Source organism: Mauremys mutica, chromosome 7 (assembly GCF_020497125.1).
Source record: "Mauremys mutica isolate MM-2020 ecotype Southern chromosome 7, ASM2049712v1, whole genome shotgun sequence".
NCBI lineage: Eukaryota > Metazoa > Chordata > Testudines > Geoemydidae > Mauremys > Mauremys mutica.
Genome location: NC_059078.1, coordinates 24,346,494 through 24,372,617, shown reverse-complemented (window position 1 = coordinate 24,372,617; position 26,124 = coordinate 24,346,494). Strand labels below are relative to the sequence as shown.

The 26,124-nt window shown below is 44.5% G+C and overlaps 1 protein-coding gene across 9 annotated transcripts in view; it reads left to right on the top strand.

Moving 5' to 3' along the window:
• LOC123374232 (sarcolemma associated protein) overlaps positions 1-26,124 on the top strand; it is a 165,018-nt gene that overhangs the window by 77,710 nt on the left and 61,184 nt on the right. For all 9 annotated transcript variants that reach the window (XM_045023945.1, XM_045023951.1, XM_045023947.1 and 6 more), the window contains 5 exons: positions 4,254-4,290; positions 6,817-6,879; positions 15,259-15,354; positions 15,699-15,770; positions 16,300-16,440. In XM_045023945.1, coding sequence (XP_044879880.1) covers positions 4,254-4,290; positions 6,817-6,879; positions 15,259-15,354; positions 15,699-15,770; positions 16,300-16,440 — 409 coding nt within the window. The remainder of the gene's footprint in view (positions 1-4,253; positions 4,291-6,816; positions 6,880-15,258; positions 15,355-15,698; positions 15,771-16,299; positions 16,441-26,124) is intronic.

The window sequence follows — 26,124 nt, the reverse complement described above, 5'->3', positions numbered from 1 at the left end:
CAGTGCTGGGGGAATGGGGCTTGATGGCGTGGGGGTCCAGATGCAGCTGGATAGGGCTCAGTGAAGTGCGGATCTGGGTGTGTGGGGCTTGTCAGAGGGGCCTAGGTGTAGTGGGGTAGTGCTTGTCTGGGTGAGGGTTGAATGGGCCTGCTTAACAGAGGAGCCCCAGGTGCTGCCGGGCTCCTGCTTCCCCCCACGATTCCCCTATCTCCTTTTCTTCTCCATCCCCTTCCCCTCATTCCCACATTCCCCTCCCCCATCCCTATTCCACTCCCTTCCTTCCCCACTGCCTCTTCCCCTCACTCCCCTTCCCTCATTTCCCTCACGCCCCCTTACTCAGCCACAACATGGGCACTCACTGTTCCACAAAAAATAGGAAGGCTCCCAGCACACAGAAGGGGAGCACAACTGGCACTGGGACCCAGGAGGCTGCGTTCAGTTGCAGAGTCAGTGGAGCCCGGAGCCCGAGAAGCAGCCTCCGAGCTGGGCAGTACTGCATTTGTGGAAATGAGGGGGAGGGGGGAACAGTGGCATGTAACCCCATACCTTGTCTCTTTTGGGGGGGCAATCCCCCCAGAAAACCTGCACACATGATGCCCTCCATGCAGCTTCCCTTTGCTTCCCTGCAGTTTTCTGCAGGGAAAAGCAGGAAACCTGTGGGGGCGGGTGCTGTTTTTTGCGGGTGTACAGTCCCGCAGAATCCCCCCAGGAGTAATGTGAAGTGGTCAAACTACATGGACTCAAATGCCTTCAGTATGAATGTGGGAGTTGCAAAGTGGTTTGAAAAAATGGAGAAGCACAAATAAATGGACATCTATTGTGGAACTGCACAATTGCTTATTCTCAACCTGCTTTTCTCTCTCTGCTTCTTGGCCAAGCGATTTAAGGTGCAATCCTGGAGCTGTGGTAACCTTGGTGAATGGCTCGGGCGGTGAAAGAGGGGTTGAACCAGACTGTTTCTCCTTTAATTAAAAACAATTATCTGCAGTTTGAGGGGATGTTAGTTGGTAACTGACAACTGCAGCCTTAGATTTCAGTCTTCTGACAAAGTTTTCCTGTTGCTGTCCTGTAAAGTTGTGGTGACAGGAATATGGGGCTTGGCTCCCCATAATTAGGAAATATCACCTTTTGTAATATTAACCAAATACCCTGAATACAGCACTGATAGAAGCTATATGAAGACCCATAACAAATAAACGAAAAACATTTTAAAACAAAATTAATGGATTTCAGAATTCACACATTTTGTTTTCGTTGCAATTTACTGAAATTTCGTGGCAAATTGGAGATCTGTGATTATTTCCAATAGGAAACGTGCCTGTGTTTCGGCAATTTTTTTGGTCAAATCTGTAATTCAATAAAACATTTCACTACAGTGAATTAACGTTTTCCGAAGAAACTGTTTTGTTGGAAAATTTCCAAACAGCTCTGCTTGTAATTGTTTCTATAATTGTTTTTCAGATGCCATGTTTTATTTTTAATTTGATTAGGTGATGAAATAAAATATTCCTTTCATGCAGAAAAGACGCTTTAAAATTTCTGTTTTGGTGAACTTTTTAGTATTAAGTAAAAATACATTATCCAAATTTAATCATGGTGCAACATCACTATTGTATTTCATAAAACATAGTTTTTTGAACTTTCATATTAAATCTTTTTATATGGTACTTCTTGGACATTTACTATTGTACTGTGACTTAAACATCAAATTTAATTTCATTCTATTAAATCATTTTCTAATATGAAAACAATGTACTTGTTTGAAACTTGGTTTAACATGCTATTCTGAAGTGATTCAATTAAGTCAGTATTACTTAGTATGGGAAATTATTTTTTAGTGTGGGAAAATATTTTTGTGTAATTTTGGTTTCTAAATCTCAACATCAGTATCAGAATATCTGAGTCTAAACTGTCATTTCTGGTTAAAATTAGAGAGACCAGGTGGATGAGGTAATATCTTTCATTGGACCAACTTCTGTTGGTAAGAGAGACTAGCTTTTGAGTTTACACAGAGCTCTTCTTCAGGTCTGGGAAACTAAGGGCTTGTTAGGGATATACTATCCTATGGATATAGTGCTGCAGCGACACAAATGTGCCACTGTAGCACTTACTGTAGACGTTACCTATGCTGATGAGAGAGAGCTTCTCCCGTCAGTGTGGGTACCCTACCTCCCAGAGAGGCGGTAGCTATGTTAAGAGGAAAAGTCCTCCTGTCCACATCATGCTGTCTACACCAGGAGTTCGGTCGGTGTAACTGCATCACTCAGGGGTGTGGATTTTGCACACACCTGAGTGACGTAGTTATATTGACATACGTCTGTACTCTAGACCAAGCCTGAGGTCTAGTCTATGCTACAGGCTTGAATCACTATAACTACACCACTCGGGTGTGAAAAACCCACACGCCCGAGTGACATAGTTATACTGAACTAACCCGCCCCAGGAGCGCTCTCCTGTCAGTTTACAGTGTCTTTATTAAAGTGCTGCAGGGGTGCTGCAATTGCATTGGTGCAGCTGCGCTGACGCACCATTTTAAATATAAACTTACCCTCAGAGTGTCGCTGCTAAGTAGGAGGTAGAACAGATTGTTTAGCATAAGTAGCTAACACATTTCAAGGGACCATTCAAAGTGAAGTGGCCCATTTTCACCCCTCCAGTCTTAGGGAGGAAAGGAAGGGTGGAGAACAGCTGGGAGGAGTTTGTTAGTCGGTTACAGATCGTTGTAATCCATAATCCCAGTGTCTCTAGTCAGTCCATGATTTTTAGTTTCTAGCATTGTTATGGGATTAAGCTCCCAGGCTCTTCTTTGGAAAGTGTTGTGTAGGTTTCCTTTGAGGATGAGGACTGATAAGTCAGATATAGAATGATTGCTTTGTGAAAAGTGTTCACCCATAGGTGATGTGGTGTGTTTCTTATCGCTCTCCTGTGTGAGTTCATTCAACAGCATAGTGATTGTCTGTCTTGTTCCACCCACATAGTTGCTATTGAGACATTTAGTGCACTGGATGAGGTAGACCATATGTTGTGATAGGCATGTATAGGACCCAGGGATCTTGAAATGTGTGTTGTGGGGGTGTTGATATGTCTGCCAGTTTGCATCTGTTGTTCTGGTAGGGTCTGGTACTGCTTTGAGTAGATGTGTCCTGGTCTGTGGGGAGCTTGCTTCTGATGATGAGCTTGAAAAGTTTGGGCGAGTTGTTTGAAGGCCAGAAGGGAAGGGTTCAGAAAATATTTTTTTTTTTAAGGATGGGATCTGAAATTCATAACTTTACTAGACACTAATAATCATGGATTGAATTGAGAGACTTGATTTATGGTTTATTGCAACAATCTGTAACCCATTAACAACTACCTCTGTCCAGCTGCTCTCCCCCACTTCCTTTCCTCCTTATGACTGAAGTGGTGTTACCAGGCCACTTCCCCTTGAATGGTCCCTTGAAACGTGTTAATTACTTATGCTAAATAATCCCTTTCACCTTGCATTAACAGTGACACTGAGTACCTTTTCCAGACCCAAAGAAGAGCTCTGCGTAAACTGAAAAGCTTGTCTCTTTCACCAACATAAGCAGATCCAATAAAAGATATTACCTCACCCACCTTGTGTCCCTAATATCCTGGGACTAACCAGGCTACAACATCACTGTTAAAATTAGGCAGTTATGTAAATTGCTCTTATTGTTCAAATGTGAAATTGTTCAGAAGTAGCTGTTTCCTTGGACAAGATTAGTTCATTAAACTTTTTGTATAACATATTTTCTTTCTTCATCAATAAAGATGTATATTAGGGTGATTTATCTAGTGCTTGTAAGTGCATGTTTTTGTGCATGTAACTCATTTCCACATGTAAGTTGCATTTGAACCTTAACAAATCTTTGTTTTCAAAAATGTATACAATATTATCTAACTATATGATAGAAAAATAGCGATCAAGGTTTTAGAAAGTGGCTCACTGGTTTGTTTAATTTTTAGATTAGAACTGAAAACTAAATTTGAAAAATCTACTTCAAAGTACAATTTCACAAAATGGTACTGAGCAGAAGATGTAAAAACAGTATTTTTTTTAACTTCGGTCACTGTTCTCTAAAAATAAACTTAAAAATGAAGAATGTCTTAATTAAGTTAAACATTTACAGGAATACTGATAGTTTTGTGGATTTTTGAACTGCTGTTCCATACTTGATGTTTACTCGCATAATTCTGTTACTGAACACATTATAAGTTTTTTTTTGTTTTTGTTTTCATTCTTTTTTCAGTGTCATCCATGCTCCATTACCAAGTCCTGTTGACAAGGTAAGTCATTTGTACTCTGTCTTTTAATTAAAAAGTTGAAAGAATGAGAAAAACTTAACTACTTGTAGGTGTGCCTTGCATTGGATTACTTTACATGGTTTAATATTTTTACTGTTTTAAAAAAATTAAACATTAGTCATTCCTTCAGTTTCACAAGTATATGCATGGCAGGCTGAGTTTTTATGGTATGGGAATACTCTACTTTTTCCACCAGTGGTCAGGTGTGGAAACGTTGGGAAAATAACACGAAGCACGACATGCTTGGGTAAATCAAGACGGGTAGAATTATAGAGCATCAAAGGTGGTAACAAGAAGGGCATGATGCAATAGGACAGAGGCAATGAGAAATTCAAAAAGGGGAGTGACATGAGTAAAATGACTAGCATGGAAGATGGCTCTTGCTGCAGTATGTTCTATGGCAGGGGTGGGCAAACTTTGTGGCCTGAGGGCCACATTGGAGTTGCGCAACCGTATGGAGGGCCGGGTAGGGAAGGCTGTGCCTCCCCAAACAGCCTGGCCCCCTCCCACTTCCCGCCCCCTGACTTGCCCCCCCTCAGAACTCCCAACCCATCCAATCCCTTCTGCTCCTTGTCCCCTGACAGCCCTCCCCTGGGACTCCCACCCCCTGTCCAACTGCCCTCTGCTCCTCGTCCCCTGACCACCCCCTCCCGGGACCCACCACCCCTAACTGCCCCCCAGGATCCCACCCCTTTATCCAACACCCCTTGCTCCCTGTCCCCTGACTGCCCTCCTGACCCCTATCCACATCCCCGCCCCCTGACAGGCCTCCTGGGACTCCCACTTCCAACACTCCCTGTTCCCCATACCCTGACTGCCCCCCACCCCGAACCTCCGGCCCATCCAACCGTCCCCAGTCCCTTACCCAAGCTCCGCTCACTTACCAGCAGCAGGAGCTCGCAGCTGCGACACTCAGCCAGAGCCAGCTGCACTCCTCACGCTGCCCAGCGGGAGAAGCGGGCCAGAGCGTGGCCCGCACGGCGGCATGACTGCGGGGGAGGGGGGACAACGGGGGAGGGGCCGGAGACTAGGCTCCCCAGCTGGGAGCTCAGGGGCCGGGCAGGATGGTCCTGCGGGCTGGATGTGGCCTGCGGGCCGTAGTTTGCCCACGTCTGTTCCATGGTTTGGAGTGTGAGACAATGTGAGGTTTTTTTAAGGAGGACTGAATGTTGTATCCCGCCTCAACTACTGTGACATCTACAATTGTAAATTAAAAAAAATAAGGCAGTGGTATCCCATACTTTTAAAAAGAAAATTATTATTGAGCCCTTTATTCAGTGGATAAGAGATAATTAGATTAGATTAGAAACAGTGAAGTGACAACAGCATTTATTGACTTTTATTATAATGAGTTGGTTGACAGTTTGGGGGATGCACACATATACCTCAAGCCTCTATCTGCCCTGAGCCACGGCTATACATAACCTGATGTCTATTCCTCTGCCTGCCAAACTGTCTTTATGAACCTGTTCCTTTTCACTTTTGTCTGCCTGGCAGTGTTTTTTTAATTACTATTATTCCTGTTTTAAGTATTTCTTAGATATTTCCCAGCAAAACGAAACCCCCAACTTAGCTGAGATCTCTCCACCAGTACCCAATCTTATGGCAGATAAGGTATTGAAGCAAAGGTGCATCTCTTGTTCCCATGAGTTTTCAGCTCATGGTGGGTCTGGAGAGAGTATAGCATAATTAGAAGAACGACTTTCTGCTGTTTTGTAGGTCTTTCTCTAAGTTGGCCTAAGCCAAACTCAAAAGCCTCCTTATGCAAGAGTCATTGTCAAACAAAGCATTAGAGAAAATTTTGGGGTACTTGGCATGTTGCAAAACATAGGTAGTAATGAGGCCTCACCCAAAATTTTTGACTGAATTGGTTTTACCTTTTCATTTGAATCAGTCCATTGCTGATTTATTTCCATGACCATTCAGCCATGCTGGGGGGACATCAGATGATACTAAGAGCAGTCAGCTACTATTTAGATAGAACTTTTCAAAAATAGTACTGCAGATATGTGGCTTGCACTTCTTCTGTGTGGTGGAAGAACCTTGTGCAGACTGATGCTTTGTTTAGAATAGAATATATCATAGGGAGGTAGCATGGTCTACTGCACAGGGCCCTGGACTAGGAGTTGGGAGACCTGGGTTTCATATCTAGCACTGCCCCTGAGCTGCTGTATGATCTTGTGCAAGTGGTTTCACTTCTGTGCCTCTGTTGCCTTCCAAGCCTTTGTGTGTGTGTGTTTTAATTTAGATCATAAACTCTTCAGGGCAGTGATTTTTTTTTTCAGTATCTGTTTGTTTGTACAGAGCCTAGCACAGTTGGGCCTCAATCCTGTTTGGGGCTTGTAGGTAGTATTGTAATACATACAGTAAAGGTAGAATAGAAAAGGTGCTAAGAGGAAAAAGAACTGGTAGGCAGTGATCTTCCTTAAATATTTACAGATACTTTGAATTGTCTGAGTTGGGTTAGAATACCCAACATGATTTTGATGATATGTTCTTATTTCATAGGTTGCTGCTAACACTCCCAGTATGTACTCTCAGGAACTGTTTCAGCTTTCTCAGTATCTACAGGTAAAATTGTTTTTCTTTTTTTACTCCTTAATTTGATAGTTTATGCAAATAACACAACCAAGTAGTTAATCTTTGTTCAGAATGTAAATCTTTCATATGTATGTGTACGCTGTGTATGTTCAAAGTATGGTACAGTTTATAAACACTAACAGTTAAGAATTAACTGCCTTTTCTGTTGAAAACAACATAAAATATATGGTAATTGCCCTTCTGTGGTATTTTATGAATATTTTTCAGATAAATTATTTGGCTTGCATAAGTATAGAATTCTATATATGCACATCCCTGGAGACTTGACAGTGGTTTCATATGCTATATGAATCTGTATAAACATAAATCTGGTACTCCCTCACTTTTCTTAGAATTGAGACTAGGTTCCAACCTTCTTGTATTTATAATTCTGCTTTGGAATCATTTTAATACTCGAAAAATATTAAAGGGCTGTCTGTGAAGCTTTTTAGTAGTATAACAAGAAAAAACTCATAGGAGAATATGAATGGGAATTATTAAAATGCATTAATATATCACTCTGGATTTTTAAATAAATAATTTTTATCTATTACTTAACCACCATTTTTTTCTTTTAAATAGATTTTTATCGTTATTTTCGTTCCCCTTTCTACAAAATGTAGTATAAATGTAGGTTATGTTGATTGGTTGGTTGTAGGAAAAATTACAATTCCAGTGAGAGGAATAGGTACGTTAAAGAAAATTCTAGCTTTTGGAAAAGATGAAGGGAAAGGGATGATGGATTAGCTTGCATGTATGGCATATTTCCTTTTGATTCTAGAACTAGGAAGTAACATTTATGTTCTGAACTGTGAATCACGATCTGTGAGGTTGATAATGATAGTTGGATTTGTGGAACTATGTGTATTTTTAGAAATGCTTCCCAAAGTTCCTCTAAGGCATGCAAAAGCATCTTGCTACCTTCTTGCTGTTAGTGCCAAATAGGTCTGGTAATCATAAAGCTGCTCTGAGGTAAAAGGAAGATAGGTGCTTTGTTGCATTCCTCTATTAGAAGGGAATGTGGATTTCTCCATGTCAAACTGATTTTGATGGGAAAGTGCCAGGAGTAAGCAGAAGTGGTTTGACTATTATAATTTGGACTGATACCACCTGGCTAGCAGTGCAATAGACAATCTTATTTCTGAATCTTTACATATTCTGTTTTAGGCTTCACCTAGTAAATCTTGCAGTTCTCTAAAAATAGAAAAGGTTTAGATAGCCTCTTACAGTTTAATCTAGTAGAGCGTTATAGGAATAAAACACTTGTCCCTTCTGACCATGAAGTGTATCATTGTGATCATATAGTCTGACCTCCTGCACATTGCAGGCCACAGAACTTCACCCATCCACTCATGTAATAGACTCCTAACCTCTGGCTTGAGTTACTGAAGTCCTCAAATCATGATTTAAAGACTTCAAGTTACAGAGAATCCAACATTGCACTAGTTTAAACCTGCAAGGTCTCTCTGCCAATCTGACCTGGGGGAAATTCCTTCCCAACCCCACATATGGTGATCAGTTGCACACATGCTCAGAGTCTAAGACTTAGGATCATCAGATAAAATACTGCTCACTCACCTATAAGATCATCCATCAGGCTATGTAAAGATTTTTACAGAATAAGTCTTTAATCTTTGAAAATCTTGTGATTTAGATTTCTTTCTTGGGAAATAACCCAGTTTATGGCAATTAACTTTTTCAGAAAGGTAGTTGAATTACAGATATTGGTAATTATTTCATTTATTGATTATATTGAGCATGATCTGTGTGTGCTATAAATGTATACACACTTATATTTATATAAATTTTCTTGCAGATCGCATGCTTTGAGAATCTGAGACTAGAGCTTTCTTCTTGCCAATTGATAAATGTGGCTCCAAGCCACTCTGAATAGAGAAGGGTAAACTGCACCATCTAGTGGCTTGAAGTAGAACTTTAAAAACTATTTGTTTAGAAACTAGTTTTTCACTTAAACTTGATTAATGGAGTAGCTAACTTGTACTAGAATGGGCAAGGTGCCTACTGTAAACTTGTTTATTCAAGACACACAAGGCCTGACTTTGTTCTCTCTCACACTGGTTTTGCAGCGGTGTAACTGATTTCAGTAGTTATTCCTTGTTTACTCTGGTGTGAGAGCCTGCTCAGGCTTTTTGACTCTGTTACATAATTCATTTATTTTCTATTTTGGTAACCATTTATAAAACCAGTACTTTTCTGGTGCTCGGTTAACATAATTTACGCTACTTTCCCCCTTCTGCCTTGCTACATGTAACTAGATTTTAATATGGCACTGAATTGCTTAACACCTATATTTACTTTACTGAGTAGGCTGTGACATGACTGGGAATATACAGGTGAACTTATTCACTCTGAAATAGATAGCCACCTTTACTGAGGGATCTATGGATGGGCCACAAAACAGAGGGCTCATAGTATCCAAATAACTGTTTTTAAAGAGGGATTGTAGAAATAAATGTTTCTTTGAAAACAATGTGTAAATCATCCCTACTGACAATTCTCTCTACCTTCAATTACATTTTTGCCATTTCTGTTTTTAGTTTACAGGTGGTAATTTTGAATCTTGTTTAGATTGTAATCTCTTTGAAGCAGGGACTGAGTTTTTGTTGTGTATGTACAGTGGGGCCCTGTTTCCTGATTGAGCCCTCTATTTGATAGTGAACTGCAAGTTCAAGATGGCATAATGTTCATTTAAGGAAACCAGTTCTAATAGGTACAGTGGAGGATTGCCCATGTAATAATGGAAGCTATATTTATATGATGATAGTGCCTGGAGGTCCCAGAGACTGGGGACCCATTCTGCAAGGCATTGTATGTACCCGTAATAAAAACAATGCCTGCCCCCAAAGAGCTTATAATCTAATTAGATGGTAAAAGCATAATACTGTACTTCCCATTTTACTCCTGAAAGCAGACTTCCATTTTACATATGCAAATTATACAAATATTTAAGCTACTATAATTTAAGAAATCCTTTGTGAATTAATGAAGGACAGAACAGGTTATCAAAGTTTCAATCTGGCAACATATTGTAAACCTCCGTTAATGTTCATAACACTCTGTTTTAATTTCTTTTGAATAAAGCAAAAGTAACCTAGGCTAGAAAGTTCAGTATAATGTTGTTCAGTAGAGGAGTGTAGCTTTATATAAGAAGTCCAGATTTTAAAATTGTTCACATGAAAATGTGTATGCACAGTTTGTGTGGAGTTATGGTAATTGTGTGTGAAAATGACCAATTGGACATTTAACTGGCCCTTTGTGCATGCATATTATTGTGTACATTTAAAAAAAACTGTGCCCACTCTGAACATATAATTGAATCAATGTTTGGTTTTACATGGTATATATGGTTGTAAATTAATTCAGAGGACTGATGAAAATTTGTCCCTTAGAGGTAGCGTTTAATAAAAGGTTAACCACACTATAGATCTATTTTAAAGAGTGTGTTGCCTTTTAGAGATGATCCTGATTGTACATTTCAGTGTATAAGTGTTCTTAGAGTGTTTACTCCTGGGGAATTCTGTGCCAAAAAAATAAATTCTGCATACAGTATTTTAAAATTGTGCAAATTCTATTTGTCAAAATAACATTATATAATCACACCACTTTCAATTATAATAATACAGACACACTCAAAAATTCCCCCAGGAGTGGAGTTCAATAAATCTCTATGATAGCCCAGTTCCTGCTTCTCTGCCCTCCGCTTCCCCCCAAGAGCCCAGCTGCAGGGCCCCCCCCCGGCCCAGATGCTCATACTCCCTATCCCCCCAGAGCCTAGTCATGGGGGCTTCTGCTGGCCCAGAGGCTTGCACCCTCTCCCCCCAGAGCCCAGGAATCTGATGGGAGAAACAGACTGATGCTGGGTCCTGGGATTGCATGGAGTTTCCTGCATGCTGCCTCCTTTTTTCAGGGCATGCTGGGAACTGCAGCTTCCAGGAACCCTCCAGCTTCTACTCCCCCATCCCCCAGCAGTGTCTTCTACTTGCAAGCTGGGCTCTGCTGGGTCCACCGGCCCCTTGGCCAGCAGCTCTGCAGCCCATTTCTGTTGGCGGAGAGAGGGAAATTCTGCACACACAACATAAATTTCTGCAAAATTCTGCATTGCGCAATGGCGCAGAATTCCAGTGGCACAGAATCATAGAATATCAGGGTTGGAAGGGACCTCAGGAGGTCATCTAGTCCAACCCCCTGCTCAAAGCAGGACCAATTCCCAACTAAATCATCCCAGCCAGGGCTTTGTCAAGCCTGACCTTAAAAACCTCTAAGGAAGGAGATTCCACCACCTCCCTAGGTAACCCATTCCAGTGCTTCACTACCCTCCTAGTGAAAAAGTTTTTCCTAATATCCAACCTAAACCTTCCCCACTGCAACTTGAAACCATTACTCCTTGTTCTGTCATCTGGAACCAGAGAGAACCAGAACCACTGAGAACCAGAACTAGATCCATCCTCTTTGGAACCCCCTTTCAGGTAGTTGAAAGCAGCTATCAAATCCCCCCCTCATTCTTCTCTTCTGCAGACTAAACAATCCCAGTTCCCTCAGCCTCTCCTCATAAGTCATGTGCTCCAGCCCCATAATCATTTTTGTTGCCCTCCGCTGGACTCTTTCCAATTTTTCCACATCCTCCTTGTAGTGTGGGGCCCAAAACTGGACACAGTACTCCAGATGAGGCCTCACCAATGTCGAATAGAGGGGAATGATCATGTCCCTCGATCTGCTGGCAATGCCCCTACTTACACAGCCCAAAATGCCATTAGCCTTCTTGGGAACAAGGGCACACTGTCGACTCCTATCCAGTTTCTCGTCCACTGTAACCCCTAGGTCCTTTTCTGCAGAATTGCTGCCTAGCCATTCGGTCCCTATTCTGAAGCAGTGAATGGGATTCTTCCATCCTAAGTGCAGGACTCTGCACTTGTCCTTGTTGAATCTCATCAGGTTTCTTTTGGCCCAATCCTCTAATTTGTCTAGGTCCCTCTGTATCCTATTCCTACCCTCCAGCGTAAACAGGTTTCCTGAGCCTCGCCATCTTGGGAAGAGAGAGAGTTTATCCAGAGAGGGAAGGGAAAACTGGGGTTGGGGGGCTGGATGAGGGAGGGCAAAGGCCAAGGGCCAGAGTTGGGGGGGAAGGGGCAGGACCCAGGGGAGTGCAGGACATGGGTGAGGCAGCAGAACTGGGGGGCATAGCAGAGCCTGGAGCTGGTGGCACAGAGATGGGACTGGGGTGCAGGAGGGATGGGGGGGTTCAGGAGGGATCTGGGGCCCTGGGGAGGAGGGCAGGAGCGATCGGGGGGCCTGTGTTCCCTCACCCCCTCCAGCCGGTCCTTACCACTCAGCAGACACCAGAAGATGAGGCTGCCCAGTGTGCACAAGCTAGAGTTCTGCCCACCCTCTCAAGTCTGGCTCAGTATCCGTCCCCCTGGCCAGCCGCATCCCTCTGTCCTGGTGCTGCTGTGTCTGTGTGACCTGCACTGCTGCCCCAGTCTCTAGCGCCCTGCCCATGCCTAGCCCAGTCATGTGCCTAGGCGCCCAGACTGGCTTTGTTCTGACCCCAGCTCTGGCCCCACCTAGACTTGCCCCCACAAGGCACCCACCCACACACCTGGTTCGACTCCCTCCCTCCCAGCCTGTGGATTTGGATGGCTCCAGCCCTGCCTGCACTCTGTCCTGTATTTCAGGTGCCTGAGTGATGCTCCGGGCCACTGTGGCAGCACTACACCTCTGCTCAGATTTGGGTGGGCCTGGATGCTAAGTGGGTGGGCTGCAGCTCACCTAGCCCCACCCATGGCTATGCTCCTGCTTTCAAGAAGCATTAAATTAAGCCTGGATATCCTCTATCACAAGAGGGAAGATTTTGTGGAGAAGAGCTGTGCCTCCATCCTTACTCAACCCCACAATTATCTGTGGAGGGGCTTTCAAAGGAAGGAGGGAAACAATGCTGCTGAAGTGGCACTTCTTTCTATACCTTTCCAGACCAATCTGCTAGCTTAGAGTCCCCTCCGTTCATGGAAAATTTAATAATAATTCTATTATCTGAATCAATCAGTAGCGTCACCCAAGTTTCTCTAGCCGCGAGTAAGTGTTAAAAATAAGGGCCCGTATAGTATACATAATAACAAGCTGGATCTAAATTATGTGATAAGATTTCTACAGCTCTCTAGTGTTAAGTTCTGTAGAAAGCTGAAAATTCTGAAGCAGATGTTAAATGTAAAAAATTGAGGTTGTGAATTATGAAAATTAATTATCACTATGGTATTGCATTTATTTTAATATTAAAATACTTATGCTGCCCTTCTCTCATTTTGATATTTTCATTCTTCCACTGTTTTGTTTTTTTTTAATATTGACATAGTACTAACTTCATTGTACAGGTTATTTTGGCTTTTAGAGAAGGGCAAATAGATATGAACAGGAAGTTTTAACAAATGGTATAATGAAAAATTGGGGCATATGGTACCTGTAAAAGTGTGGGAAGGAGTCTGGGGGTTTGGGCTTCCAGGAAGTGGTTGAAGGTTTTGTCACTAGTGATGACATTAAATGCTGTTTCTCTTTCCTTGCACCATGTGGGCAGATGCAGGATTGATTGGGGATTTGCAGGGATGGGGAGAGCTTTACTTCCTACTTTTTCACCCAGCAATCAGCTGTCCTATTGCCATAGTCCAATAGAAATCATTGCATTGAACAGCGATGGCTAAGCACACCACTGACTGTTCCTGCTATAAAGTGCTCAGCAGTAAAATAGTTAACGTTGACATTTAAACTGTTATCATGCTTCAGTTAGTATCCAGAGATGGGTGGGGCAGGTCAGACCTCAGAGCTTATTGTTGCAGGCTCAGAAAAACAACACTACTGTAGTTTATATTCAGTTGATATTTTAAAGATAAGCTAATGCTAGATACTTACTTTTAAATATAAGCTGAAGTGAAAGTCCAGTCTGGGACTGTGGCTTAGTGTACTATGTTCGGAAATAGCAGTATGCTAAGCTGTACTCAAGAACTTTTACTGGATTGTAGCAGTGTCCACATGGGATGTTACTGTGCGGCAAGCTGGTGTTCTATAGATTCAGCCCAGGTTCGCAGCATAGTAACTTGCCATATAGGCAAACCCGTAGTGAACTCAAAATGATCCTTCCATCTGCGAAAAGAAAAAAACATAGCCTACCTTTTTTTGTAGTTTGGCATTTTCATGTAATTTGACAGAAAAGATAGTTAGAATCTCCTATATAATACTTCATATTTAAAATATTACCTGGTTCTCTGAAAAACTTGCTCTTGACTTCATTATATGTATTGCTATTCTTCACATGTTGTATGCACATCAATGTATGTATTATTATGCTCTTATTTTTGTCAGATATAATTATACAGATTTATTATGTTTGTTTAAATATTACCTACTGCTAAGTTAATAGTACTTCACAAGTAGAAGTAATAAAAGTATTGCCCTTTAAAAATCAGTATTTGCTGGCTTAATTTTTGATGTGGAGCAGTGAATACATCAGAATGTTTTGCATTGTATCTAATTACATTTAAGAATATTTATATCTTAAAACTGTTTAATAAAAATTAGCCCATAAGGTACACCGAAAGTCTTAAAAAACTGTTTTTTGTAGTCCACTTCTCCAAACAAATTTACAGCAAATGCATGATGTGAACATAAGCAATCTTCTCCTGATGTCACCACTAAGTTATTTTTTGTTTACCATTAAGCTAGCTTCTACACAGTATAAAAATTGAGTTTCTCTCTCTATTCATCTGTAGTTGTAAGAAGCAAAGTGTCATGATGTCATTACTCTTCTAATATGTACAGGATGGAGTAGAAGCTGATCCATGTTGTTGATTAATATAACGTAACTTTTTCCTAAATCATGTACTTTAGAATGTAGTTGTAACTTTCTGTAAAATCTAGCTTTTGAAACGTAAAATGAAGTTTTAGTCCTTTATTTCCAGCATAATCTCACAAAATCACTTTTAATAGGGCTTTATCCCCAGCCTTTACAAATATAGAACCCAGCAATAAGTTGCTATTGAAACTTTGTCAAAGTGTTCTTGCACCGAATGTACGTGTCCTGTAGTGTGTCTGGAACTGGTATGAAAAGGATGGCTTTAAGAATTTAAGCTTGTAGTGTAACATCTTTTCACTTAAACATTTACAGGAATATGTATAAACAAAAATGAATTTAAATTTGCTAGTGCATTGCTATAACTTAAAATGATTGAACATATGAGTTAAAATCTGCCAATCTTTTCACCCCCTTTTTTCAGTTTAACACTATTTGGTTATACATTGCATTGCTTCTGTTTTTCCCTATAGTTAGTTTGAACTGACCTGCTTGCATTTATATTTTCATTGAAGGAGGCCTTACATCGGGAACAAATGTTGGAACAGAAGTTGGCCACCCTTCAGCGACTGCTTGCTGTCACACAGGAGGCTTCAGATACTAGTTGGCAGGTATCTGCAAGATTTCTCTTAATGTACAGGCCTAAGAACTTAATATACAGTGGGCTATGAACTGTAACTTTCAATTTATTATAATAAATAAAAGAGTAAAAGTTGAAGGTTGGTTCTCTCCCTTAAGTGAGAAGGAGACATTACTCCTAATAGACTAAGTGCACACGTACATTTATCTTAGAACTAACCAGTATTGTTAATTGCTTCCAAAGTGAATGTCTTTAAAGGAAGTGACATTTACCCTTTTCAGATATTTAATGTCTAGAATTTTCTTATGAAATGCAAAAACAGTATAAACATTTTGTTTTATTCCATTAATTTAAATTTATTATATTTTCCAACAGGCTTTAATAGATGAAGACAGACTACTATCAAGATTAGAAGTCATGGGAAACCAGTTACAAGCCTGTTCAAAAGTAGGTAGTTCACTTCAGATTAATTATATAGTATTTAGGAATGTTGAATGGCAGTGAAATTTTTCAAAATTAGAAAATTGTTATAAAGCAAACTTTCAGTGCAGTTGGAGCACAAACTTTCAAATGGGCTCCCTGAAGCTTCAGTGTGGTGGGATTTTGGGTGGCTGGCTGCCTTGGGTTTTGAGGAATAGACAGGAAATGGGTGGTAGTGCACTGATAGAAATGAGTAGATTTTGTTTTAATTTTTGTTATTTTAGTAATCAAATCTGGTTCTAGAGTCTGCTGCCCTAAACATTCTAGCAAATGCCTGTCTCATACCAGTTTATACCCAGGTGGACGAACAGCCACTGAACATTTTGCCCTTAAGGTTTTGTTACATTTGTCAAAATTGTTACTCTATTCTTCTTTGCAAAGTAGATCTTTAATGGTAGTTTAGTATAGAGCACTACTGCATGTTAAACAAAATGTTAACCTACAATAGAGTGTAGTTTTGAGATATAGCTCCGCTGTCTTAAACTTCTACTTACAGAATCAAACAGAAGATAGTATACGAAAGGAACTTGTAGCATTACAGGAAGACAAACACAACTATGAGACAACAGCCAAAGAGTCCCTGAGGCGGGTCCTTCAGGAGAAAATTGAGGTGGTCAGAAAACTCTCTGAAGTGGAGGTATTTAGATTTTTGTTTATTTTATAATCAATGTTGTAGCACTATTTGAATATGCTGAACAGCTAGTCTTTTACTCTATTCTAGCACTTGCACTACACCACCATATGTTTATTTTGTATTAGTATTCTAGGAACAGTATACTGGAAAGTACTGGAGATGTGCGTTTTGCCTGTTATACAGTATTTTAAGCAACAAGGAAGAAATTAATGCACAGTAATGAAAACAGTGGTAGATCAGTAACTAAAGTCCTTAGTTTTCTTTTTTTTTTTAAACTCAGTGAAAGTGTTCTCCATGCAGAAATTAGAGTGCAGTATAATTCCTGTTTCCTATATGACATACTTCATATATTTAAAAAATACAGTTTGACAATAGTTTAAGACTTTTAAAATGAAAGCTTAACTGGTCATGCAAAATACGATTTAAGAATTTTTTATTTTATTTTTTAATGAAATTTCATTGGCCACCATCTACTGTTTTTTTATTCCCTTCCTTCAAATCCTTCCTCAACAATTGCTTTTTCCTTCCTTTTCACCAGTGATCTCTATCTATTCCTTTCCTCTTGACTAACTTAATTATCATTTTTAAAAGTAAAAGAATTTAAAGTCTATTCAGAATATAATTAAACCCACTGTTTTACTCTTTAATTCCTGTTTTTCCTACTCCTTTCATCTTCATTTTCAGTGTCAGCTTACTATAATGATTAATTTGTGTTACTATGAGTAGTCTCATGGCTTCAATCAAATTATTCATGTGTATAAAGTTACTCTCATGCATAAATGTTAAAATTGGGTCTCTAGATTTGTAAACTCTTTCAGTAGGACCTGTCCTTTTTATGTATGGAAGGTATTATGAAATGTTACGGCACTATAATAAACTTTTTTCCCAAATTTGCTCTGCTCTAAAAGTCCTTTGGTATTTGCAGATGGAGTTTGTAGTTGAATGCTTTTGTTATTAAATGTGCATTTCACCCCTTTCTTGATTATGTAGTTACTAGGGAAATCTAAACTCAGATGCTGCTTCAGGTTATTTGGTAAAATAATCCAACAACTCAGGTTATTGCTGCGTGCACTGTTGCCAGAGTTTTTTCCCTTTTGTGGTATCTGTTGGGCCGGCTCTAGTGCCCTCTGGAGTCATGCGTGTATGCGCTGGTATAAAGGGCCCAGCCAGCTGTGCACTCTCTCAGTTCCTTCTTACTACCTGTGACAGTTGCTGGAACGACCCTTTCTTGCTATGGCAAGATTTCTTCCCGCTGATTTCAGACTCTTTCTTCATTCATATTGTTAATAGTTTAATGTATATAGTGTCTGCAAATTGTGACAGTGTATATAGTTAGTGTATATAGTTCCTATCATCAGAGGACTTTTTGCCCCAAGGGCCTGGCATGCCCAGTCCCCGGGCTACAAGCCTTGTGCCTGTGAGTAACCCACACTTGAGTTGCTTAAAGAGCTTGGGAAAGACATGAAAGACAAGTGCAAAATCTGTTGGGACTTCAGGCCCACACTAAGAAGGATTGGGACATCAGGCTAAAGGCTATCCTCATGGAAGCTGCCCTCAGACGTGTCTCAGAGCTCAGCTGCTCCAGTTCAGTGCTGAGTATTTTGGAATTGGTGCGAAGCACTCCCCCAGAACCAAGCTCTTCCCGGCACCATTCTCCATCCCCAGTGCGGAGGAAGAACAACAAAAAGTAGCGTACTGAGAAAGGGTGCTCGCCAGTGCAGAAGAGAGACAAGCAGGGAGAGAGGGAGTGAGACCTGTACCGGGCCACTCTTCTACACCTGGATCCACGTCGGCACCGTCGATTTCACTAAGGGCATTGAGTCCAGTGCGGGACCCTCCACTGACACCAGGGAGCCACGATGGTACGAATGGACTCATGATGCTATCGACACCAGAGTTTTTTCAGGCAGTTTGGGACCTTTTCTCTCTTCCAGTCCTTCCAGCCCAACAGGGCATCTACCAGCTCCAGCATCTAGAAGTGGGAGGGAACAGGGTGCATCAGGTGCCTTCCTGGCACCAGATGTCCCAGCACCATCTAGGGGCAAGCCCCACCTGATGCCAGCATCCCGCTCCCTGGCACACCGCAGAACCCCAGCACCATATGGAAGTGGAAGCAGGTATTGCTCCACTGTGGTTCCCAAGAGAGGAATCCTCTTTGGAATCCAAAGGGGAATCATATGTACTGCCAAAAGCCCATCATTGGTACCCAGCCTATGCCCTAGCAAGCTTCACTGCCAGTCGCTTGGTGGACACCTGGCCAGCGGGTCACTGGATGATGCAGTGGCTCTATTGAATCGCTGGGGGTTTCCCCTGGTAGCAGGGCCTACCTCCCACTGCTCCTACTCAATGGCCTCCGAGAGACAGGCCACCACTCCTTCCCGCTCAGATCTAGACTTCGATATCGACCCCACTATTGAAGTCCAGGAGAAGCCTCTAATTGATATCATTGAGGAAGGAGCCCCTCCTCTGGTGCAAACTTCCTCTTCATCCTCCCCAGATGAGGCTGTTGCCGGTCCCAGCAGCCTACTTCCTCAGTATAATTTCAGGGCCCCTCAGGACCTTCTGAAGCGCTTCAAACCTGGGTTTGGCTATCCAAAGTGGCCCTGCCCATCAATGAGGGTAGTGATGGGACCAGTCAAAGCCTTTGGCAAACTCCTTCTTCTCTGACCCCACTTCAAAGAGGGCAGAGGAAAAATACTATTTGCCAGCATGCAGGTTTAATTACCTATCATCTCTCACTCCCCAGGGTCCCTGGTGGTGTCTGCCGCTAATGAAAGGGACAGGCAGGGCCAGTTGAGTGCTACCCCCAAAACAAAAAGACACTAAGAAACTGGACCTTATCGGGGGGAAAAAAGGTTTATTCCACAGGTAGCTCCAACTGCCTATCGCCAATCAGCAAACTTTGCTGGGGAGATACTATTTTATCTGTGGGACTCCCTGAATAAGTTCAAAGACTCCCTGCCTCAAGTGTCGAGTCCGGAGTTTGCCACCCTCCTAGAAGAGGATAAGTTCGTGGCCAGGACCTCTCTCCAGGGGGCTCTGGACCCTGCTGACTTGGCAGCCCGGACAATGACCTCCGCAGTCACCATGAGGCGCTGTTCCTGGTTCCAGTCCTCACAAGGTCCAACAGTCAATCCAGGATCTCCCATTTGAAGTCTATTCCCTTTTCTCAGAGCAGACACACATAAGACTTCACGGACTGAAGGACTCAGGGCCACCCTATGATCCTTATGCCTGTATGTGCTGTCTGCCTTCAGAAAACACTTGAGGCCCCAGCAGCTTCCTCAGTTTTTGGGACCCTCAAAACAGGAGCCCTACAAAAGAAAAGGCAGAGGTTATAAACAGCGCCAACCGTTCCCGTCCACTTCAGCCTCCCAGTCAGGGCCTCAGAGATACTCCAGCAGGCCCAAGCAGGCCTTTTGAAGGTGCGCTTTTGTGGGTGCTGTACCAGTCGCTATTTCAAATCCACTGCCATTTTATTTTTGGACCATCTGTTGCTCTTCAGCCTGGTGTGGGCATCCATAACATCAGACAAATGGGTCCTGAGTACAGTGACAGACAGATATACCCTTCAGTTTTTCTCCACTCCTCCTTCCCAGCCCTCTTCTGGGACCCTTCTCATGAGCAGCTCCTTGTCCAGGAGGTGCAGTCCCTCCTACATATGAGGGCTGTGGAGGAAATTCCTCAAGACTTGAGAGGGAAGGGATTTTACTCTCAATATTTCCTAATCTCAAAGGCAAAAGTGGGGGGTTTGGTCCATCCTGGACCTGCATCACCTCAACTGGTATCTCAAGAAACTGAGGTGGTTCTTCGAGTGATTGTTCACATCCATTACACATTAGGTGTGCGCGCGTTGCATGTACGGATGTTGGAAACTTTTTCCCTTAGCGGGTCCTGTCAAGCCGGCAGGGGAGCCCCCACCAGAGTGGCGCCTCCACGCTGGTGCATATATACTTCTACCAACTGACCCCCACCCCCTGTCCGTCGCAGAGTTGGAACAACTCCTTATCTCTTGCTTGCGAGTGATCCCTTAGCATAGTTATCTGTAGTTAGCAGTTACCAGTCGTTAATAGTTCTCAGTAGTTAGCACTTCTGAATAGTAGATAGTTAAGCTTCCTTTGTTTTAGGTGTTTGGAAGTTGTTTTCGAGCACCAGCCCTGGGCTGCGGGGCATGCTGCTGGCCCAGGGGTTTAAGGCTTGTGCATTGGCCTGCTAAACCCAGGGTTGTGAGTTCAATCCTTGAGGAGGCCACTTAAGGATCTGGGACAAAAATTGGTCCTGCTAGTGAAGGCAGGGGGCTGGACTCGATGACCTTTCAAGGTCCCTTCCAGTTCTAGGAGATTGGTATATCTCCAATTATTACCTATTACCTTTAAACCTGTGCCAAACAGTAATCCCCACGACTCGTGTCTCCGTTGCCTGGGGGAATCACACCAGACTGAGCGCTGCAAGATCTGTAAAGCTTTCAAGCCAAGAACCAAGAAAGAAAGAGACTTTCGTCTCAAGCAGCTACTCATGGAGGCTGCGCTGCAACCTTTGGCCTCGGACCATCCGGCTTTGGCGCCAGCGTCCTCAGTGCGGAGTGCCCCGGCGTCAGTTCATGATCCGGCATTCGCAGGTCACCACAAGCATATGACACCGAGGCAGCAGGACAGACCCTGGCACCGTTCAACCTTGCCGGCACAGTCAAAGGGCCAACCTAGAGGCAGGGGGCGCTCCCTGCATAAGGAGGAGGAGCCTCCAAAGGGACCGAGCACTCAAAAAAGCAGTGTGGCCCCAGAACACGCTTCGGTACCAGTGGTTCCAGCGCCGCAGGGCCCGTCGAGCCCCAGGCTTAGCACTTGGAGTGCAGAGAAAGGACTGGCGGAGCTCTTGGAACAGCCCTCCACACTGGACACCTTTGAGGTGGCAAAGGACCTCATCGAGTTGTTGGCGGCGAGCCCCCGCCCTGATAAAGAGAAGCCTCCAGCACCAAGGGTGCCGTCCAGAGGCAAGCTGGCAATGGTGCGCCGATCGAGGTCACTGCCCTGGCACCACTCCCAGCACTGGTCCCGGTCAAGCTCATCCTCCGTGGACTCCCAATTGCCCCTAACGCAACGGGACTCAAGGGCACTGGATCTGAGCCAACATGCAGCACCAGCCCTGTCAGCATACCGCTCTTCGGTGCCGTCACCTAGCCGGCACCAAAGAGACGCTAGGCCAAAGTCCCTGGGCCCAAGCAGAAGACAATGATCCTGGTCCCGGGAGCATCAGTACCAATCTCGGTCCCGACTGGTGAGGAGCCGTTCCCCAGCCCCCCGACGGCACCGTTCCACGGCATCGCCTTGGCCTTCGAGGTGGACTCAGGCCGCTCCAGCTATGCCCATAGAGCACCGGCTAACAGAGAGCCCCAGACTGCGTGACATTCCCAGTGGGGCCTGCCAGCGCAGTGGCCCTTTTGGACACCATGGGCCTATCACCAGCAGCAAGGGCACTCTTCCAGAGCCTCGAGGTCTGGCTACTCGGTGCATCAGTCCTGGTGCCCATGTGGGCACCACTCCACACCCAAGGAGGCCACGGTATCCAGGCCACCAGGTGCTTCTCCAGAGCGCCAGAGAACGGAAGTGGCACTGAGCCCGGTGCCGTCCCAGGGTCAATCAATTAGGACCCAAATGAGCCCCCGGCATACAAGGAAGGGCAAGAAGGACTGGCGGAGGAGTTACAGCAGGCCCTTATCTCCTTGTCATTCCCAGACAAAACTGGCGGGCATGGCGATGTCGGGGCCTCCCCCAGTTGACCACAGAGCGCACCAGGAGCTGCTCCGCAGGGTTGCCCAAAATTTGGGCCTACAGGCGGAGGAAGTGGTAGAGCAGGAGGATCTTGTGGTGGACATCTTAAGCCCCGAAGGCCCCTCCAGAATTGCGCTCCCGCTCATAAAGACAATCCAGTCCAATTGCAAGATGGTCTGGCAGACCCCAGCTTCTAGCGCGCCGATGGCAAAGGGCGTGGAGAGGAAGTACTTTGCCCCTTCCAAAGGATACGACTTTCTCTTTTGTCATCCAGCCGCCTGTTTGCTGGTCGTCTCCGCTGTCAATGAGCGGGAACATCATGGTCAGCAAGCCCCGGCCCCCAAGGCCAAGGAGGCTAAACGCCTGGATCTATTCGGGAGAATGGTCTATTCCTCTGGGGGCCTCCAACTGAGGATTGCCAATCAGCAGGCGATCCTGAACAGGCACAATTTTAATTCCTGGGCGGCAGTTTCCAGATTTAAAGACTCCTTACACCAGGGCTCTCACATGAGTTTACGGCCCTCATGGAGGACAGAAAGGCAGTAGCCAAGACCTCTTTGCAGGCCTCTCTGGACTCGGTAGATGCAGCAGCCAAAACAATCGCCTCAGGTGTGGTGATTAGGTGCTCAGCGTGGCTCCAGGCTTTGGGTCTCCCGCCGGAGGTCCAGAATACCCTTCAGGACCTCCCCTTTGAAGGGTCGGGTCTCTCTTCGGACCAAACATATGCCAGGCTGCATAGTTTCAATGACTCCTGGGCAACCCTCAAGTCTTTGGGGATGCACACCCTGGTGACTCAGAAGAAGCCTTTCAAGCCCCAGCCGCCGCAGTAATGGCAGTACCAGGCTCATCCTAGACAGGAGCCTTACTGTAGGAGAGGCAGAGACAACAGCCATAGGTGGAACAACATGCCTAGTCTAGGCCAGAGCCAGGGCAAAGCCCAACCTGGCAACAAGCAAGGGTTTTGAAGGTGTGCTCAAGGACAGCGTACCAAACCAACTCCCGGATCCTTCCCAATGTTTCTTGAATCGCTAGTCCCACATAACATTGGACCGTTGGGTCTTACACACAGTACAAGTGAGATACACGCTTCAGTTCTCCTCCTTCCCCTCACCCCACCCTGCTTCCCTGTCCCTCTTCAGGGACCCCTCTCACGAGCACCTCCTCATGCAGGAGGTACAATTGCTCCTCAAGGCGGGTGTGGTGGAGGAAGTCCCTTGGGAACTAAGGGGAAAAGGGTTTTATTCCTGTTATTTTCTCATTCCCAAAGCAAAGGGGGGCCTTCAGCCCATTTTAGACCTGCGCAGGCTCAACAAGTTCTTAGTCAAGGTCCGCTTCCTCATGGTCTCCCTTGGTATTATCATTCCATCCCTAGATCCGGGGGACTGGTATGCTGCCGTCGACATGAAAGATGCATACTTTCACGTTGCTATTCATCCCACTCACCGGCGGTTCATGCGGTTCACCATAAACCAGCACCGCTAAAGTTTACGGTCCTCCCTTTTGGCCTGGCGGCAGTCCCCCACATGTTCACAAAATGCATGTCAGCAGTGGCAGCCTTTCGGTGAAAGAGGAGAATACGAGTATACCTGTACCTCAACAATTGGCTTCTCGCGGGTCGGTCCGAGGAGGAGGTCCATTCCCATGTGATGGTGGCCCTGGATGTATTCCGCAGGCTGGGTCTTCTAGTCAACATGCCCAAGTCAGAAGGTTTATTTCAGAAGGTTGAAAAAGCTACTGGGGGGAAGCTGTTCTAGATTTGATTTTAACAAATAGGGAGGAATGCACTGAGAATTTGAAAGTGGGAGGCAGTTTGGTTGAAAGTGATCATGAAATCATAGAGTTCACAATTCTAAGGAAGGGTATAAGGGAGTACAGCAAAATAGAGACAATGGATTTCAGGAAAGCGGATTTTGGTAAGCTCAGAGAGCTGATAGGTAAGGTTCCATGGGAATCAAGACTGAGGGGAAAAACAACTGAGGAGAGTTGGCAGTATTTCAAAGGGACACTATTAAGGGCCCAAAAGCAAGCTATTCCGCTGGGTAGGAAAGAGAAAATGTGGCAAAAGACCAGCTTGGCTTAACCACGAGATCTTTCATGATCTAAAAAATAAAAAGGAGTCATATAAAAAATGGAAACTAGGACAAATTACAAAGGATGAATATAGGCAAACAACACAGGGATGCAGGGGCAAGATTAGAAAGGCAAAGGCACGAAATGAGCTCAAACTAGCTACAGGAATAAAGGGAAACAAGATTTTTTATCAATACATTAGAAGCAAGAGGAAGACCAAGGACGGGGTAGGCCCACTGCTCAATGGGACCCTGGCCTCTTGCTCTCTTCTTCACCTCTCCTGGAAGGTGGCATTCTTGGTGGCCATTATGTCTGCGAGGAGGGTGTCCGAGTTGAGGGCCCTCACCTCGGAGCCTCAGTATACAGTTTTTTATAAGGACAAAGTGCAGCTCAGGCCACACCCTAAATTCCTCTCTAAGGTAGGCTCACAATTTCATATGGGGCAGGACATTTGTTTGCCGGTGTTCTTTCATAAACCACACACGGACTCCAGTCACCGTAGCCTGCACACTCTAAACATCTGAAGGGCCCTGGTGTTCTATACAGAGCGATCTAGACCTTTCCACAAGTCAACACAGTTGTTTGTCGCTATCGCTGAGAGAATGAAAGGGCTTCCGGTCTCGGCACAGTGTGTATCATCGTGGATTGTGGACTGCATCCGCGCGTGCTACGAGCTTGCCAAGGTGCCAGCCCTGCCAATCACGGCTCACTCGACTAGGGCCCAAGCGTCCTCAACAGCTTTCCTAGCGCAGGTCCCAATCCAGGAGATCTGTAAAGCAGGCACCTGGTTGTCGGTGCACACATTCACAGCCCACTATGCAATCAATCAGCAGGCCAGAGATGACGCGGTGCAGGGCTGTTCTCCAATCAATTGTTCCATGACTCCTACCCTCCTCCTATGGTAAGCTTGTGAGTCACCTAATGTGTAACGGACGTGAACAACCACTCGAAGAAGAAAAAACGGTTACCTACCTCTCATAACTGTTGTTCTTCGAGATGTGTTCTTCACGTCCATTACACTTCCCACCCTCCTTCCCCTCTGTCGAAGTCACCCGCAAGGAGGAACTGAAGAGGGGTCGGGTCGGCAGTGGTATATATGCACCAGCGTGGAGGCGCCACTCTGGTGGCGGCTACCCTGCTGGCTTGACAGGAGCTGCTAAGGGAAAAAGTTTCCAACGTCCCTGCATGCGACGCGCGCACCCCTAATATGTAATGGACGTGAACAACACATCTTGAAGAACAACAGTTACAAGAGGTAGGTAACCGTTTTTTCCACATGGCCTCCCTGCCTTCCAACATTCCTTCCCTGGACCCAGGAGACTGTTATGCCACCCGCTACCTGAAGGACTCATGCCTTCACATTTCTATATTCTGGGGCCACAGAAGATTTCTCAAGTTTGTAGTCTGTCATCACCACTGCCAATTCACTGCCCTTCCCTTCAGCCTATCAGTAGCTCCAAGGGTTTTTATGAGGAGTATGACAGTTATAGCAGCCTACCTGTACCTTGATGACTGGCTGATCAAAGGTTGGTCACAGGCTCAAGTGCAAGACAGCATCGGTGCACAGTCCAAACCACCTTCAGAGTGCTGGGTCTGCTGATAAACGAGCAGAAGTCAACTCTTTCCCAGTTCAGAGAATTTATTGAGGCAGTGCTCGACTCAACCCAATCCAGGGCCTTCCTGCCAGAGGCCTGCTTCCAGACCATGGCAAACCTGATATCCAAGGTCTTGACCCACCCAATCACAACAGCTTGAGTGTGCCTCAAGCTACTGGGTCACATGGTTGCTTACATGGTGGTTCAATATGCAAGGCTGCACCTCAGACCTCTTCAGATGTGGCTAGAGTTCG